The sequence below is a fragment of the Zophobas morio genome, unplaced genomic scaffold (genome assembly GCF_036711695.1).
Source record: "Zophobas morio isolate AGI-343-1 ecotype UQ-CSIRO unplaced genomic scaffold, CSIRO_AGI_Zmor_V1 ptg000148l, whole genome shotgun sequence".
Lineage (NCBI taxonomy): Eukaryota > Metazoa > Arthropoda > Insecta > Coleoptera > Tenebrionidae > Zophobas > Zophobas morio.
In genome coordinates this window covers 130,216-145,664 of record NW_026972252.1, presented here as the reverse complement: position 1 = coordinate 145,664, position 15,449 = coordinate 130,216, and the positions used below count along the sequence as shown (strand labels likewise).

The 15,449-nt window shown below is 32.5% G+C and overlaps 2 protein-coding genes across 6 annotated transcripts; both read left to right on the top strand.

Annotated features, from left to right (window-relative positions):
- Positions 1-2,653: 2,653 nt before the first annotated feature.
- On the top strand, positions 2,654-10,990 carry LOC135145425 (probable ATP-dependent DNA helicase HFM1). Of its 5 annotated transcripts, none has more exons than XM_064077522.1 (38): positions 2,654-2,719; positions 2,785-2,818; positions 2,875-2,913; positions 2,966-3,042; positions 3,110-3,177; positions 3,244-3,286; positions 3,366-3,448; positions 3,505-3,601; positions 3,667-3,695; positions 3,819-3,881; positions 3,979-4,024; positions 4,083-4,157; positions 4,225-4,275; positions 4,328-4,373; positions 4,486-4,517; positions 4,575-4,633; positions 4,692-4,748; positions 4,807-4,910; positions 5,087-5,130; positions 5,193-5,241; positions 5,429-5,507; positions 5,568-5,589; positions 5,644-5,741; positions 5,824-5,918; positions 5,972-6,041; positions 6,095-6,151; positions 6,610-6,667; positions 6,724-6,807; positions 6,858-6,949; positions 7,007-7,113; positions 7,170-7,227; positions 7,288-7,375; positions 7,425-7,488; positions 7,539-7,606; positions 7,730-7,815; positions 7,981-8,061; positions 8,111-8,165; positions 10,928-10,990. In XM_064077522.1, the coding sequence occupies exons 1-38, from the start codon at positions 2,674-2,676 to the stop codon at positions 10,969-10,971; spliced, it is 2,448 nt and encodes an 815-aa protein (XP_063933592.1). In that variant the 5' UTR covers positions 2,654-2,673; the 3' UTR covers positions 10,972-10,990. The 5 variants fall into 5 exon arrangements, 4 of the variants coding, with proteins under 4 accessions (XP_063933592.1, XP_063933593.1, XP_063933591.1 ...); XM_064077523.1 differs by having other exon boundaries at positions 2,963-3,042; positions 6,724-6,762; positions 6,864-6,949; XM_064077521.1 differs by having other exon boundaries at positions 2,963-3,042.
- Positions 8,322-9,328, top strand: LOC135145451 (uncharacterized). The gene is made up of 6 exons (XM_064077561.1): positions 8,322-8,383; positions 8,440-8,525; positions 8,583-8,648; positions 8,700-8,825; positions 8,958-9,005; positions 9,282-9,328. The coding sequence occupies exons 1-6, from the start codon at positions 8,334-8,336 to the stop codon at positions 9,326-9,328; spliced, it is 423 nt and encodes a 140-aa protein (XP_063933631.1). The 5' UTR covers positions 8,322-8,333.
- Positions 10,991-15,449: the final 4,459 nt, after the last annotated feature.

Genomic DNA, 15,449 nt, shown 5'->3' with positions numbered 1-15,449 from the left:
TGGGGTTAACTCTAAGGAAGCACGTGTTTTTCGGTTAGGCGCGCCAACGTTTAATCCCTAAGCTTATTATGATATTGTTGTAAAACGTTTTGTGGCAAGGAAACATTTTAAGCTAGAGTATATCTCTAGGTAATCAGCACATGTGACATGATTGCAAGGTTTTCAGCCGTTGGTACCCTAAACCTGCGCTTTCTTAGGTTAAAAAAGGTGTTACCAATTTTTACTTATAGGCACCTTTGGTTTAAGAAGGACCTTAAACGAGATAATAAAGGAAATTTAATATTGTTAAGGTAGACAATTTCTCTGGTAAGCTATTATGCCAAATTTGATTAAATGCTTTTTTTCACTGTTAAAAAATAGAGCGCGCTCATTACTATAGGTTACCTTTGGAAGTGGGCTTTACAAATCTTGGAACTCTCAAATTTGAAATAAAAAAACAATTAAGTTTACATCAGAAAGTTTTTATTGCCTCTCGAGTATTAGCATCTCAGCAATCTTTTCGAAGCAAAAAATAAGTGAAATAAGGCGGAAATTCTAATGATTAGATGGAGGTTCAATATAAAAAAAATAGAGAATACTGTCAATTAAAATCTCTAAATAGTGAAGTGCTAATTTGCAAGTGTTCCCTTTGCTTTCTATAATTTTATATATATATTTTTTAAGATCATAACGATAACGTCAATTTTACAGTTTACAGTACATATGTAACTTTTGATTTTAACTGTACCAATAAAACGCAAAAGGCAGGCGACTACAACGTGGTCTTTATTAAAAATTACACTTACATCGAAATAATAATAACTACAGAGAAATAATAATTAGAAAATAAACCTATCAAATATTTAAAATATTTTTCAAAAAACGCATTCTTAAACAGTTTGACAGGTTTTGGAACAAATATTATTGTGTACAATTATGGTATGGTAAATTATTTCCTGACATTCTCTTCTAAACAGAACCAAATTAAACATTATTATAATCTTAAATTAATATAAACAAAAATACATAAACGGAGATGCATTTTTCAACCTTGTGCAAAAGTGAATAAATGGCTTGATTGCCCATAATAAAACAACTCCTGTCCTTTATTTCCTCGCCTCCTCCGGTGTTAGTGTTATTAATCTTGACTTATAGACTATCCTAAAGCAGTGCACGATAACTCTTATAAACTCCTTGGTCCTAAATTATCGGATTCCGCGATATACTTTACAGAGATAACATCTACTTATTAACGCTTATTTAAAAGTTTTTCTGTCAAAAGTGGCCAAATTAAAAAAGACAAACTCGATTGTTCAATTAAACCGTGCTATACAACACATTAAGTACAAAATTTTTTGAACCATTCATATTTTTACTAGTCCTGTATAAAAGGCCATTAAGGATATATAATACTATTTTTTTGAAATAAAAATTACAGGTTTGCGCTCGCTTTCAGTGTTACATTAATTACCAAATATTAAGAAAACTAAAGTCCTTAGCTGCTAACCTGAACAAATTTCACAAGTATGTTTTACAGTAAGCTTCTATTTTTATAGTTGTGGGCTCTACGTGACACCTTTGTGGTCAAACTTATATTATTTTGGCACAAACTTTAATGAGAAAAGATTTTAGTACTGGAGCTTCTGCCTTGCTCCCCCAATAATTTTATTGGTCTAAGTATTATTGCAATAAAATTTTTTATTAACACTTAATTTTAATTTGCAAAAATAAATCGTTTTTATAAAAAATTTTGGTGACATATTTACTTCAGAAGCTTTCATATGGGAAGAGGATTTAAGATGAGAATAATATTTTCTATGAATAGTTGTGTTATACAGGACTTCTGTTTTATCCTTTTAATTTTTTTTTATTATTTTCTTTTTGTACCAATTTTGTGGGTAAAATAATTAAATTGAAACCCCTACGTAGTTCAACGTTTCAACTCTTTACACTTTTAAAAAATCTTACCTTTGTAAGTCCTTAAGTTATGTTCTGTTATTTTCATCACTTTAAACAGTGGACTGTAGTACATTATTTGGTGTTTTTTACAACGAGCAACGCATATTACGGACGCTCCTTTTTATAATTTTGTCATATAGCTATAATATAAGTTCGAGTTAAAATTATTTGGTATTCTAATTCCTTTTATTTTGAAGTTTAAGTTTACATAATACTTTAGCATACTGTGCTAGGAAACACTTAACATTTTCTCGCTCTGCAGGTTTAACTAGACTCAATACGCATCTGTTTGGTTTAAGGCAAGTACTGATACATAAATATTTCTTTGTTTTTAAATTTAAGGACATGACTTATAGGGCAATATTCTGTCCTGGAAAAAAAAAATTATTTTTATTTGAGGCCTGTTTTTATATTTGCTATCCAATTTTCTTAAATATAATATTGTTTTATCTGTTAACAACTGTATGGTTTCTGAAAATATTTTTAGACGAGCGACCAAACTTTCCATTTGTTTTATGACTGCTTCTTGCAGCAATTTTCTTTTGTACTGAATGTTATTAAAATCGAGCTCTACTTTTTGTTGGCATAATTTTTTCTTTAAAATAATGTTATCGATTTTTTTTATAGTTTTCGCGCCATTACGGTTTTTTGCTTAATATAAAGAATGCCCCGTCCACATTTTTAGGCTCATTTTGGCTTTCATATTTAGACCGTTTTCACTTTCTTCTACGTCTAATGGATTTCATACCTGAATTTCCTTCGGACGTCGACAAAACGTTAGGTTCCTCTTCACTTTTTAAGAAGTTGCCTGGGCCATATTAATAGCACTAAATATAACGTTTACAGAAAGTATTTTTAACATTGATCCCAGAAAGTCTAGGTATTAGTTAAAGCTTTACCCTTTGAAGCAATGCTAATAGTTAACCTTTGTTTTAGGGACTTACATTTGGGGCACAGTGTTTCCTTTATCCACGAGTTTCTTTATTTTCTACTATATTATAGTTACCTCTCTGACTATGTATAGAAGACCTAATAACTCTTGCATTCCCCCTTCAAACTGGCAGCATTGCGAGTCAAGAAAATTAAGATCCTTGGATGAAATCCGTACGTTTAGCCTTTTCTCTTTGTTTTTATGACTTTGAAAAATCTCTTTCCTCTCAAACTTAATTAGCCAAAAATTATCGTTACATTTTCGAATTTGCTTATTTTAATAAAGTTCAAAGCCAGTGCTTGGATGAGGTATTTTAAAAGCTTAGTGTAAACTTTTCTTTCCTACATATTCCAACATAACCAAATTATAAAAAGGTTTTTTTTTCCGAAGTAAACTTTGTCTTGTCGGCTCCTACTGGTTGACTTATCTAATTAAAACGAGGATCACTGCAATTATCTTAACTTTTTGAAAATATATAATTTTTTATACGCAAAAGGGTCTGGCAAAACTGTGGTGTTTGAATTAGCAATCGTACGAGAACTATTATCCTTGAACGACCTCTCTTCTGAAGCTTTTATGGTTTAAATATTTTTATTATTTCTTGTATATTTTTAGCAGAGCAGCTCGCTTTACAGGTCTATGTTTCGCCATTGAAGGCATTATGCTCGCAAAAGCTTTTAGAATGGGCTAAAAAGTTTGCTAGGTTGGGTATAAGATGCGCTGCGATAACAGGTTCAACTCTTACCTACACCCATTCGTGGATACAAATATAATGTTCTTCAAAATTAAAATTAAAGGGGATACGCTTGATGAAGACTTGGAAAAGGTACTTAAATGTATGTATGTGGTGACTTTTAACCTTTTTTCAAGAGTATAGTATGGTCTTATAAATTATATAGCCTATCAACCCCTATTTTATTTATCTTTTCGGTCTTTTTCACTAATAAAGGTAGAAACTTCTAATATTATCCTTACGACTCCTGAGAAGTGGGACAGCGTAACTCGGCGTTGGGTATCGTTGTAACTTTTCTTTTATAAATAAGTGGTTTGACTTAGACAAAAGTTTCAATATTTCTAAGCTTTAATATCTAATTCACACGCTCTTACAGTCCTATTATCCGAGCTTGAAAAAGACTATAAATCTTCTAATGCTGGGTTCGTCAATTTTTTAAGCACCCCTTTCCATGATATGAAAAAAAACTTATTACTATAGATGAAGTCCATCTGCTCAACGAAAGACCCAGAGGGGCTACTTTAGAGGCTCTTGTTAGTCGTATGAAAGCTTTAAGTACAGCACAATAATCCACCAAAAATCTTGTGTTCTATTTAACTCTCCTTTTTTTTTCTATCTGGAGGCCCCAACGCGAGGTTTATTGCAGCATCAGCGACTATACCCAACATTGAAGGTATGACACTTTCTTACAAGTTTGAGGTTGAACTGGCATGTACCGTTTACAGACCTGGCCAACTGGTTAACTACTTCACGAAGAGCAACTTATAAAACGTTTGTACCCCGTATAGTCACTTTTAACAAATAAATCTATCAAATAAAGAGAAACAGTTTATTTTTAATCCAACCAACTTTAAATCATAGTAATATACTAACTCTTTCTTAGCTTAGATGCCTCGTACCGCCCAGTTCATTTAAGTAATATGTATACCTTTTTGGAGCAATTATTATTACTCGAAATTTACGTACTTCTAGAACAAGTGGTTTTGGGTTTTCCTGAAGCCCCTAATCCTTACCTTTTTGATACAAGGCTGGTATGAATTTTAGTTATATGTGCCTTACTTCCATATTATTTAGATCGTTTTTTATTAGAATTATAAGCTTTTAGACTTGATTGACCAATATAGCTGCGGCAGGCCATGTTTAGTGGTACCCTTGCTCTTTGCTACTATTCGACCTGTACCTTCCTTCCCCTCCTTTTTTTAAGTTTTGCAGTACGCGGAAGGGGACCCAACAGGCAGCGCAAGAAGTTTTCAATATGCTCACTCTAAGAAGGAGAACATTACATAACTCGTCAACTCCTAAAACTTAGTATATTATTTAATGGACTTCCCTCTGCTGCAGAACCAGTTGCAGCTAGTGCTTGTGTTTCCTTTAAAGAAATTATTGTTCTATTAAATTCTTGAACGCTCTAATATTTTAAGATAATTTTATCTTGTGGCGAATTCCAATTTACTTACACAGTAACTATAATTTTTTTTTCAAAGTATAGAAACGGAGATGTTGAAGTTGTCCGACAAAACACTTAAAGGTTATATTTTGGTTAGGGACTATTTAACTACTAAAAGTTTAATTTTTCATTTATTAAAACAGAATATATTAAAGCGGGTATCGCATTCCACAACGCTGGTGTTTCTAATAGGTAACTACTGTACACCTGTTAATTTTGTTTCAAAATAAAGTTGTATAAATATATTTATTTTTAGCTCTTAAGTAAAACATCGTCTCTAAAGTTAACTATAGTTAATTTTTTTAATAAAGCTGCTAATTTCTTTATAACGAGATATTGCTGTAGACTTCCTTTATATTATTTTCTTTATATAAACTAGAGACAGAAGTATTATAGAAAATTTATTTATCAAATCATATCTACCAGTTATATTTTCCACTTCAACTTTGGCTATAGGCGTAAGTATTTATAATTATTTAATTTTTTATAAACACTTATGGTGATTTTCATTTTGAAAGGTTAATCTTCCTGCACATTTAGGTAATTTAAAAAAATTTATCAAAATGCATGGCCCTATTTATTTTATTTAAATAGTTATTATTAAGTCTACCCAATATTATGAGCGGCAAAAATTTGTAGAATATAGTGAAACCCAAATATTGCAAATGATTGGTCGGGCTGGAAGACCCCAAGTCTAAATGATTCATTTTTTTTTCATATACTTTATAATCGTTATCTTTACTTTTAATATCATTCAAGTTGCTGTTCTAACAGTTTGACAAAACGGCAACTGCCATAATTTTGACAACAAATACCACAAAGGCAAACTACGAAAACTTGTTATCAAACGCACAACCCATTGAAAGCAGGTTGACTTGTTTGTTCAATTACTATTATATCTGTTTTTAAAAACTTGGAGAAGATTGTTAGAAAATCTTAGTGAGCACTTGAACACTGAAATAGTTTTGGGATTAATTTGCAGTCTGGATTCGGTGTTGCATAGTTATCTTTTTGTTAATATATTATTTAAACAATTAATGTCTAGGCACTACTTTGGTTAAAATCGACTTTTTTGTATCAAAGAATACAAAGCTCGCCGCAGGTAGTGTGCTACAAATAAATTCTTTCGTTCTTATCTTTATTTTTACCCTTATTACTGGTATTGAAGTTTCAGGCACCCCTTTAACTTGCGTTTTTATTTTCGCATCTCTGTATATATTTTACATTGTTTGACTTTTATATTGGGGTGTAAAAAGCATATTTGTTATCTTTGCTGCTTGTTTTTAATTCTTCAATACGTCTTCTGTAATTGTTACTTAATCTATTTGCCAGTTATATTAGAAATTTACCTAAAAGGCATTCCTTTCACTAACACTGGGTACTTGTGTACGGCGGCTTACGAGTTTATAATATATAATATAAAATTCTTATTAACTCTTGGCTAGCGAGGTATCACTGCCTGTTTGGCGATATTTTATCCAATGAGAAGCGCCCTTATCGCATTAACTTTTCCCTAATTTTCGTACATGGTCTTTTAATAAACTGTAACTATATTTATAGGCTTATGGCTTATCAAGCAACCTTACTTCTGCTGAAATAGATAAACAATTACTGGAAGGTTTCATATACTACATCCACGCGCAAACATCCCTATTTATTTTATTTTTATATAAGGAACATGTATGAAGGCAATTAATAGCTTGATCTCGAGTGGTTTAGTTAACTTTGAGGAAAACTCTTTATCACTTATACCCACTGGTTAGCTTTGCTATAACTAATATAGTGTTTATTTACTTTACAATAAAAAGAACCAGGAAGGTTGATGGCTAAATATTGTCTGTGTTGCGAAACTCTCTCTAAGCTCTTAAAGATTGGTGCGGAGTGTGACCTAAAAAACATGGTAAAAATAAAAAGGCGAGGGGTGAAATCTTTTTAACTAAATTCATTATTTCTTGAGATTGAAGTTTTCTGTGACTGCAGAGAACTTCTTGATGAGATTAGCTTACGTACTAAAGAAAAAAGCATTTTAAATGCGTTAAATAATTCTAAAACTTTACCTTTAAGGTATAATGAAAATCGGTGGTATATTTTTAAAGTTAATAAAACTTCCTATATTGTAGGTTTAAAATAAAAGGTAAAATAAAAACTGTTTCGCAAAAAATCAATTGCCTTTTGCAAGTACTCTTGAATATAACTTGTCTCTATCATATAATTTTACAATACGACGCGCATATGAAGGCCACTCTGGGATCCGTTCAGATTAGTGATTATGGGCTCATGCAAGATTCACAGAGAGCCATGAATGTTGCACAGAGGATATCAAGATGTGAGCATTTATCTGTTTTTCTTATATAATTAATCTGTAAGTGTTATAGGTTTACATGATATAATTTATTTACAATGCTCTGACCCCAAGACTTTAGTTACCGCCTCAGTACTGTAAGTAACCAGCCTTAGTGTTAACACTATAATAATAATTTGGTGGTTAGATTACAAACTTTTCGAGCTCAGATGTGGTTCGATTCGAAATATCTAGCAAGACAATTGGATAAAATAGGTTTTTAAAAGTGTGGGCGCGGTATTTTCTTTAACTACTGTAAGCCGGAAAGGCCTTCAAAGAGATTTCTTATCAGTTTAAATGAAGTTGCCGAGGCGTTGTCTAACAGTATCTTTATTAAAGGGCCGTCATTAGCTACAACTTTTGTATCAGCGGGGTTGCACTCCCTTAGTGCTATAGAAAACGTGGACCCCCAGAGAGTAGAACTGGTTTACTCTAATAAATTGTGACTTCTACTCTGTGTGATCAACTTGACGTACTTTAATAGTTTCCTGCTCAGGGCTAGTGTGTTCTGTTTTCCTTTAAATCAGACTTTAGAAATTACTTGTTTACATTCTGATATTTAATTAATTAAATAAAAACCTTTTATACAGTTAACCGGAAGAAAACCACCTTTTGGTAAAAATGTTTTGCAACAACTTGCTCTTTTCCCTAAATTTATCTTATCTTTCGAGGTTCCACTTTTTGCAAGATTTTATGCTTCTTCGTAATATTATCTTCTAGATAGTTCAAGACTCTAAAATATCCGTTCAGCTTTCATTAAAAAATTTTAACGAACGTATTCTCCATAAGTTAACCCTATAATTTCTTTTTCTTTTATGGCTGAGCATAACTTTTGAATAAGTATTTTTCATTTTTTTTTTCTTGCCTATAAATTTCTATTTATCTCACAATATAAGTTGAGAAACAATCTAAGGTTTCTAAATCCAACAAATTGAATGTTTCCATGGTAATAAGCAACGAATTTGGCGCTTTACTTTTCAAAAAACGCTTTTTGTAAGTTTTCGGCGCACTGAATATACTACAATTTCTGCGACTAACCACCTTTGAAGTCACTACTTCAGTAGGAATCCTACTTTTACAAAAGTTTTGACGTCTTCACTGAAAATAATTGTTGTTTTAATTCACGAAAACATTGGTTACTATATTCAATTATGTATTTTGAACTGAACGTTACCAAGTGTTCATTTTTTAGCGGGCCTAGACTTTGTGAAGGTCTTCGATCCCGTTACAAGGACAGTCAATGATAGCTCAATAAGTGGTATTGCTAAAAAAAACGTTATACTGTATGCCACTTAAGCAGCTTAAGTAGATAATGTACTCCGAAAGACAGATAAATCAGATAATTCCATAAAAACTCTAAAAAAGGTAAAACCTTGCAAGAGTTTAAATGCATCACATTTTTCACTAAAAATTTCAGAAAAACAAGTTACCCAAGGTAAAACATTATATACAAGTCCTAAGCTTTTCTTTTTTTGTATAAATGCTTTTAAAAAGTATGATTTAATAACCTCTTGAAAAATTATTACGGGCAACCATGTAAAAAGCTTTTTATTGCTTCGTTTGCCAGAAAAGAGAGGCTCCGAAACAGCGCTTCACAATTTAAAAGTTATAAAAAGTACAGAAAATGTTCCCTCTCATAGAGGAATACAATTATTAAAGGTCCACATGTTTCTAGAAAATTTTTTAGTACTCTATAATATATCAGTAAATTTCCCCTTTATGAACTTATAAATTGATATATAAACACCAAAAGCTATTCATATTTAATATACGTATATATGTGTGTATGTATATTAAATATTAATGTTTAAAAACAAAGCGTAGGCATTTTTCTTTAGTGTCAATAAAGTGATGTTTAAAAGGGTCAGTAACTAAAGGATGTTATTTGAAGGATGCAAGCTAACTTTGTTTTATCTCAACCTACTAAAGTTCTTATAACTTTTAATTGACATTTTTTGTAATAGTAAGGAAACAAAGTTTTAATATTAGCTTTTAAAAACTATCATATTAGTGATGCTCACTGATCCTTAACTGAATAGGTCGCTCCATGTAAACGGTCTCGCGAGGATATATCACCTGTTCAAAAACATAGCAGCCCCCATTCAGAATTTATCTTAAGGGAAAGGTCGAGCGTGTTAAAGTTATATATATATATGTGTGTGTATATACATATATAGTTAACTGACCTTTTCAGAAGCGACCCTTTCAAGTTTGTTTTTAAAAATATTTTAATTTGAAAGAGTTTTGAGGTGCTCTCGGTACATTTTTACTATATAATATTAATAAAAGAATATGTCAAGGCTATACCAATGTTAGCTTCCTTCCCGAACCGTGAAAAATACTTTATATGTAGGTTAGAGGTATTTATAAAACAAAGATCTAGTTTTGAGGGACACTTGGGAGTATAATTATTCAAAGAGGATTTTTTTACCATAAATGTTTGTAATGAAAGTAATTAAAAATTGAAATACGTAAAGTTTAAATAAATGGTTTATTAACTTTAAAAATTTGGTGTGCAATCAAAGATTTTCTGGTCAGTTCAAGCTAAGAAATCTCTCACCTCCCCTCATTCTACCCGTTGTCCGCCTAGTTTCACAACCTTTTTAAACCGCTGGTTTACGTATCCAAATAGACAAATTGTATTTTTTCCCCAAGAGAAGTTAGGTTCGGTGTAAAATACACATATATGAACTGCTCTATTGTTATTTAAAGCAAAAGCACGCATATTCGCTATGTTATGTGGGCCACTGTTCCACCTTTGTTGCTTTACGAATCTTTATATTCAACTTGAACCAGACAACATAGGTATTCTCAGCGCATACCACATCGTTTTGTGCTTTTTAATTTTACACTTTATAAGTAATGAGTAAATTTTCCCATAAAAATAAGGTCGAGAGAAAAAGATAAAATTACTCAAATAAAATGGTTCATCCAAAAAGTAGGATGCTTACTAACTGAAAGATTATATAATAAGGGGTGTTATATATTTAATTATAAATTCTGGCGAGCGATCAGACATCTCTGGTTAAAAAAAGGAGGCATAGTTGGTAATAAAAAAGCATGTGAAGGCGGAGGGCAGTTTTTTTAAACGAATTGAGTTTTAGTATGTTAAAGTATCAGGATAAAAAATCACAGTTTACTGTAGATCATATCGTCTTGTATTAAAATTTACTAAATTTTCCAGTATTCAGAAAACTTTTCCAGATATATGACAATATCTTCCTATTTTTAAAATTTAAAAGCGTAGGATCATCTGTAAATATATTGAGAGAAGTATTTGAGAAAAGTGGGCTGCAATTTAACAACATCTTTTTTTAAATTAACTTTCAATAAAACGATATTATATGAAAAAATAGGAGGTGTGCCCCTCACCTTTTACCTAACACTAATCAAAAAAATTAAGTAAAAGGTAAAAGTGAGGTGTGTATGTAATATAGAAACTCTTAAAAAAATGAATAGTTAAATTTTATAATTTACTTAACTATCCCTATTTTAGTATTACATAAATAAATTCGCTGTTTTTTTTATAACAAGTAGGTTTGAACATGTCTTTGTTCCCTAAAAAGGCTCAACTGCTGTGAGATCTTCCACCACGCCAATAGGTGAACGTCTACCTTAAGGGGCCATGAAAATGAAAACTATTCATTTTTGGGTATTAAACATTAACTGCCGAGCGACTACTGGCGGGTCATCTTAAGAACCTCAATCGAACTGATGCTAAACTATCTTTAAGACACAAAATAGAGGACTGCTTTTCGGCACTTCGTCAAACAAATAAGAGATCGTTGTCAGCCACTTAATAACGTCGTTATAATAACTGTAAGCAACGAAGTTAAGGCGGCGAACTTTGCCGGCCAGCTCGCTGCTGAGTGCGTTCCTCCAACTTGTGCTACCGTTAGGGATGAAGGCAGAGTCTTTAACCATTGGCGAAGGACCTATTAAACCGAGCACAGCTGATGCAATCGCTGCTATATTCTCTTCATTTCCGTGACGGAAAGCATGAGCCCCTGATAGTATCACTAACAAGATTCTAAAAAATAACCCCCGTGGAGATTAACCACCTTTCCTTTTTTGCAACTCCTGCGATATCGCTGGTTCCTTTCCATTACGATAGGAAACGGCCACTTCTTTGGTGCTACCTGAGACTACGTGGGCTTCACGGATCCTAACAAATATCGTTATGATCCTAACAAATATCGTTATATTAATTCTAACATAGGCAATACTGTGAAGCCTGTTTAATTACGTTAACTGGGTAACAGTAGAAATAACAAAGAGGCGCTTCCAGAATTCCAATTTAAATTTTGAAGGGGCGCTCAACGACAGAATAAATTTTGCGCTTTTTAAGTGGAAACTCGGAACTTCATCTTGATAAAACTTACTAGAGTTGTTTTTCTCGCCGTTAAAAAGCCATTGACCGTGTATGGCCCGAAGGTCTTCTATTTAAACTACGCCACTAGCACTCCGTTAGCTTTCTACAACATACTCTTGTCGTTTCTTACGTGGACGCGCCTTTCGAGCGAGAATGGGCACTCCACTGCTCATCGCACTGTATATGCGAGATCTTCCGATCCCTGCAAATTTTCATACTTGCATAGCACTCTACGCCGATGACACCGCAGTCTATGCACCTTCAAAGAAGCCCTCATTATTGCGAAAGCTACTCGAAAACCCTTGCTGGCAGGTGCTGGCAAGGGAGGTGACCATGAATCTATAAAAAGGAATTTTCAATTCGAAAAGATGCTCTGCGTTACTTTCGCTTGTAATTTACGAAATTTTTAAGATTTTACGGAGCTCCCAGGCCGAATACTTAGGCATCGTCATTGGTAGGCGACTAGCGTTAACACAGAATTCGTTGCGACCAAGGTTAAAGCAGTAATTAACGCACTTGGTCCTCTGCTCTGCGCGAAAAACGCAATAAACTGCTCCTCTATAAAGAGTGTGTGCGTCCTATTACGGCGTACACACCTGTGGCTTAATCTACAAAAACCATTGACGATTACAATCCTGCAAATGCAAACTAAGCAAGCTTCTGCAACTAATGACCGGTACATTTTAATATCATGCGCAATGACACGTTGCGGGACAACTTAGGGCCTGGGACAAATTAAACTTTTTTTGCCTGCGCTTTCCCAATAGTGGTCACTTGATACCTATTAGGAAGAAAGAGTGGTGTTTTTTAATTAATTATTGTTGGTTTAGGGTGCAAAAGAATTTTGCGTTGCGATAAGACCAAGGATTTTTCATAGTTAACACTCGTTGGCAAATTAACTTCTAGAGGCCTCACTAGACCTGTTAACAAAAATTTGTCTTTCTTTAGTTTTAGTACGATATAAGCACGAAGTCTTCCGTTCCATTAATACTCATTACTAAAGCTAAATTAAATTTAATCAGACGCTAGGCCATAATCTGCTGGCATTCTCAACAATTACAGAAACTTACTTAATTGCGACAATGGTTTATTGATATCACTCGCCCAACTTGCTACTATATACAACATATATCCTTCAATCGAAAAAACTCGAGCTCTCTTTTCATGAAAACTGTATAAAACTGTTTTTGAACTGCAAAAAATAATGAACAGTGTTTAAAAATAAAGCTCCCAGGAAGAGCAAGCGAATTTATATGTTTTTGGACGGAAATCTCTAATTACTTGTCTGTTCTTCATGCATAAATTATTCACCATTTTTAAAAGAGAAAACGATTCTGTACAACACTATAACAAACATGAACCCCTAGATTACAACTATATTTTTGATTTCCTTTCTACAAGCCGAAATAAGAAAACAAATACAAGCGAACAACTATAATACTACATTGTTTGCTTTAAATACAAAAAACTGGCAACCCTCAGATAATAAATCACAATTTCAGCAAATAGTTGTTACACCTACATACAAAGGTTGTGGAAAATCATGAAAGAAAACCTTGCCCTTTTCTTAATAGCAGATGCACCTTCTACAATAAAAAGGATCATATCGTAAAGATATTTTTATGCAAACTTACAATCTAATTGTCGGCTCCCTAGCCTATTTGCTTAACATTAATGGTAAATTTTACTTAAATAATAAAAGAAGAAAAATTAATAATAAATACGATAAAGGAGAATACAAACGCTTCTCACAACTGACTATTTAAAAAGATAAGTTAACTGACAACCCAAATTACAAATAAAACTCAATTCCAGTGGAAAAATTAGGCAATTATGGGTATACCTCCACATATGAGTTAATAAAGTATATATTAAAAAGAATAAGACATCTGTTGCCCATTGCTTACTAAAAAACGGAATAAATAAGCTAAACCTGAGTAACTCATATAATACATAAGTATTTAATATTTTCCAGGGTAACAAAATACCTGAAGAACACTACAATAATGAACAAACGATTTTTAAATAGCTGAAAAAAGTCGTACCTAACGTTAAACCTTTTGCTACTGATAACTATGAAATATGCACAATATCTAAAGTAAAAAGAAAGTAAAAATAAGCCAGAAACATCACCTTCGTAAACCTGGTCAACTACTCTATGTGTATACTTTATGATGGGATATAACTTCTTTCAATGGTTGTTAATATATATAGTCATAGGTACTAAAGTAAAATCTAAACATCTCTTTGCCTTAATTTCTAAAACAAGGAAGATATAAAACTATAAACTGTTGAACTGTTTAAAAAACCACAAAAAGCATATTAATAACAGGAAACTAAATAGTACAACTCTCACTGCTTGCATAAACGAGGAAGTAAGAACTGATAAAGGTAGTAGACACGGTAATAAAACACTAAAAAGCGAATTAAAACGTGAAGGAATCCTACTTACCACCGTAGCTGACCTCGGTATATGCTGAGCAAACGTTGTATATAAAACTACAGGCTGCCTCTTGAAGCAATCATGTTTACCTTCCAACTATTGGAGTGAAGCTATCAGGGATACTGTCTTTATATAACAATATTTCAAAAACAATAACACTTTACACCTACCGAGTTATATGGCCTTAAAACTACCAACCTTTAATAATTTATTCCCTTAATTCGCTAACTTTACTTTTGTAACCCAGGTCACAAAACGAAATCTCAGGAAGGAGCAATGGTGGGAACCTATTTTATAAACCAACAATTCAACGACTAATGGATATATTATCCCAAAACCTAGTACCAAAATTCGGTCGAGGGATACAAAACAATCAGCCCCGAACAAAAATCATTGGACCCAAACGTTATAGGAGTCGGGACTCCGAAACAATGGGAAACTAAAATAGATAGAAGCATTATTAAAAGTCTCCTCGTGAAGCTGCATACATTTAGTACACTATAATAACACCACAGCCATAGAAAATTTCTAAAAAGAAATTCTTTTTGATAAATCTGTTAATCATGGCACATTTAAAACATGTGAAATGTAGCCAGGGCAAAGACGAGTTTATAACATTCAACGAAAATTTAACGCACCTTACTAAAACAAGTTATATTAATATCCAACCAATAATGATGATCTATCCAGATATTTTAGATTATTAAATGTTATAACTAACTTCAAATATAAACAATGATCGCTATGGTTTGTCTAATTATGTTATCCTTCTATTTCGTTACTTTTGTTTCAGTTTATTATTATTATTTCGACTATATTCTTAACGTATCTATATCAATATATTTTTTAATGTTTTCTCTAGTTTTAATACCTGTGTTCTACCCTATACCTCAGAGCGCAATGTTTTGCCGTAAATAACAACTAGACCGCTCTTAACATAATGGAACTATGTCCCATGATTCTAATTTACTATAGCGCCTGTGGGAAGATGCTTTATTGTACGGTGGATAATTTAGATATGATTTTGGTAGGAGTTCAGACGCCCTCGCTAAACTTAGGAAATTTACAGCTCACTGTATTGTATGTAAAGAATTAAAAGTTAAGTGTTTTTCTGGGATTCTTCTATCTGCCTTCTTATCACACTTGGTGCGTAAATTTCTATAATGTAACATCTTGTTTATTCTCTTAATATAAATATCGAAGTCTTTTTTTTTATTGTAGATTAGTTGCTATCAGTTTTTTTA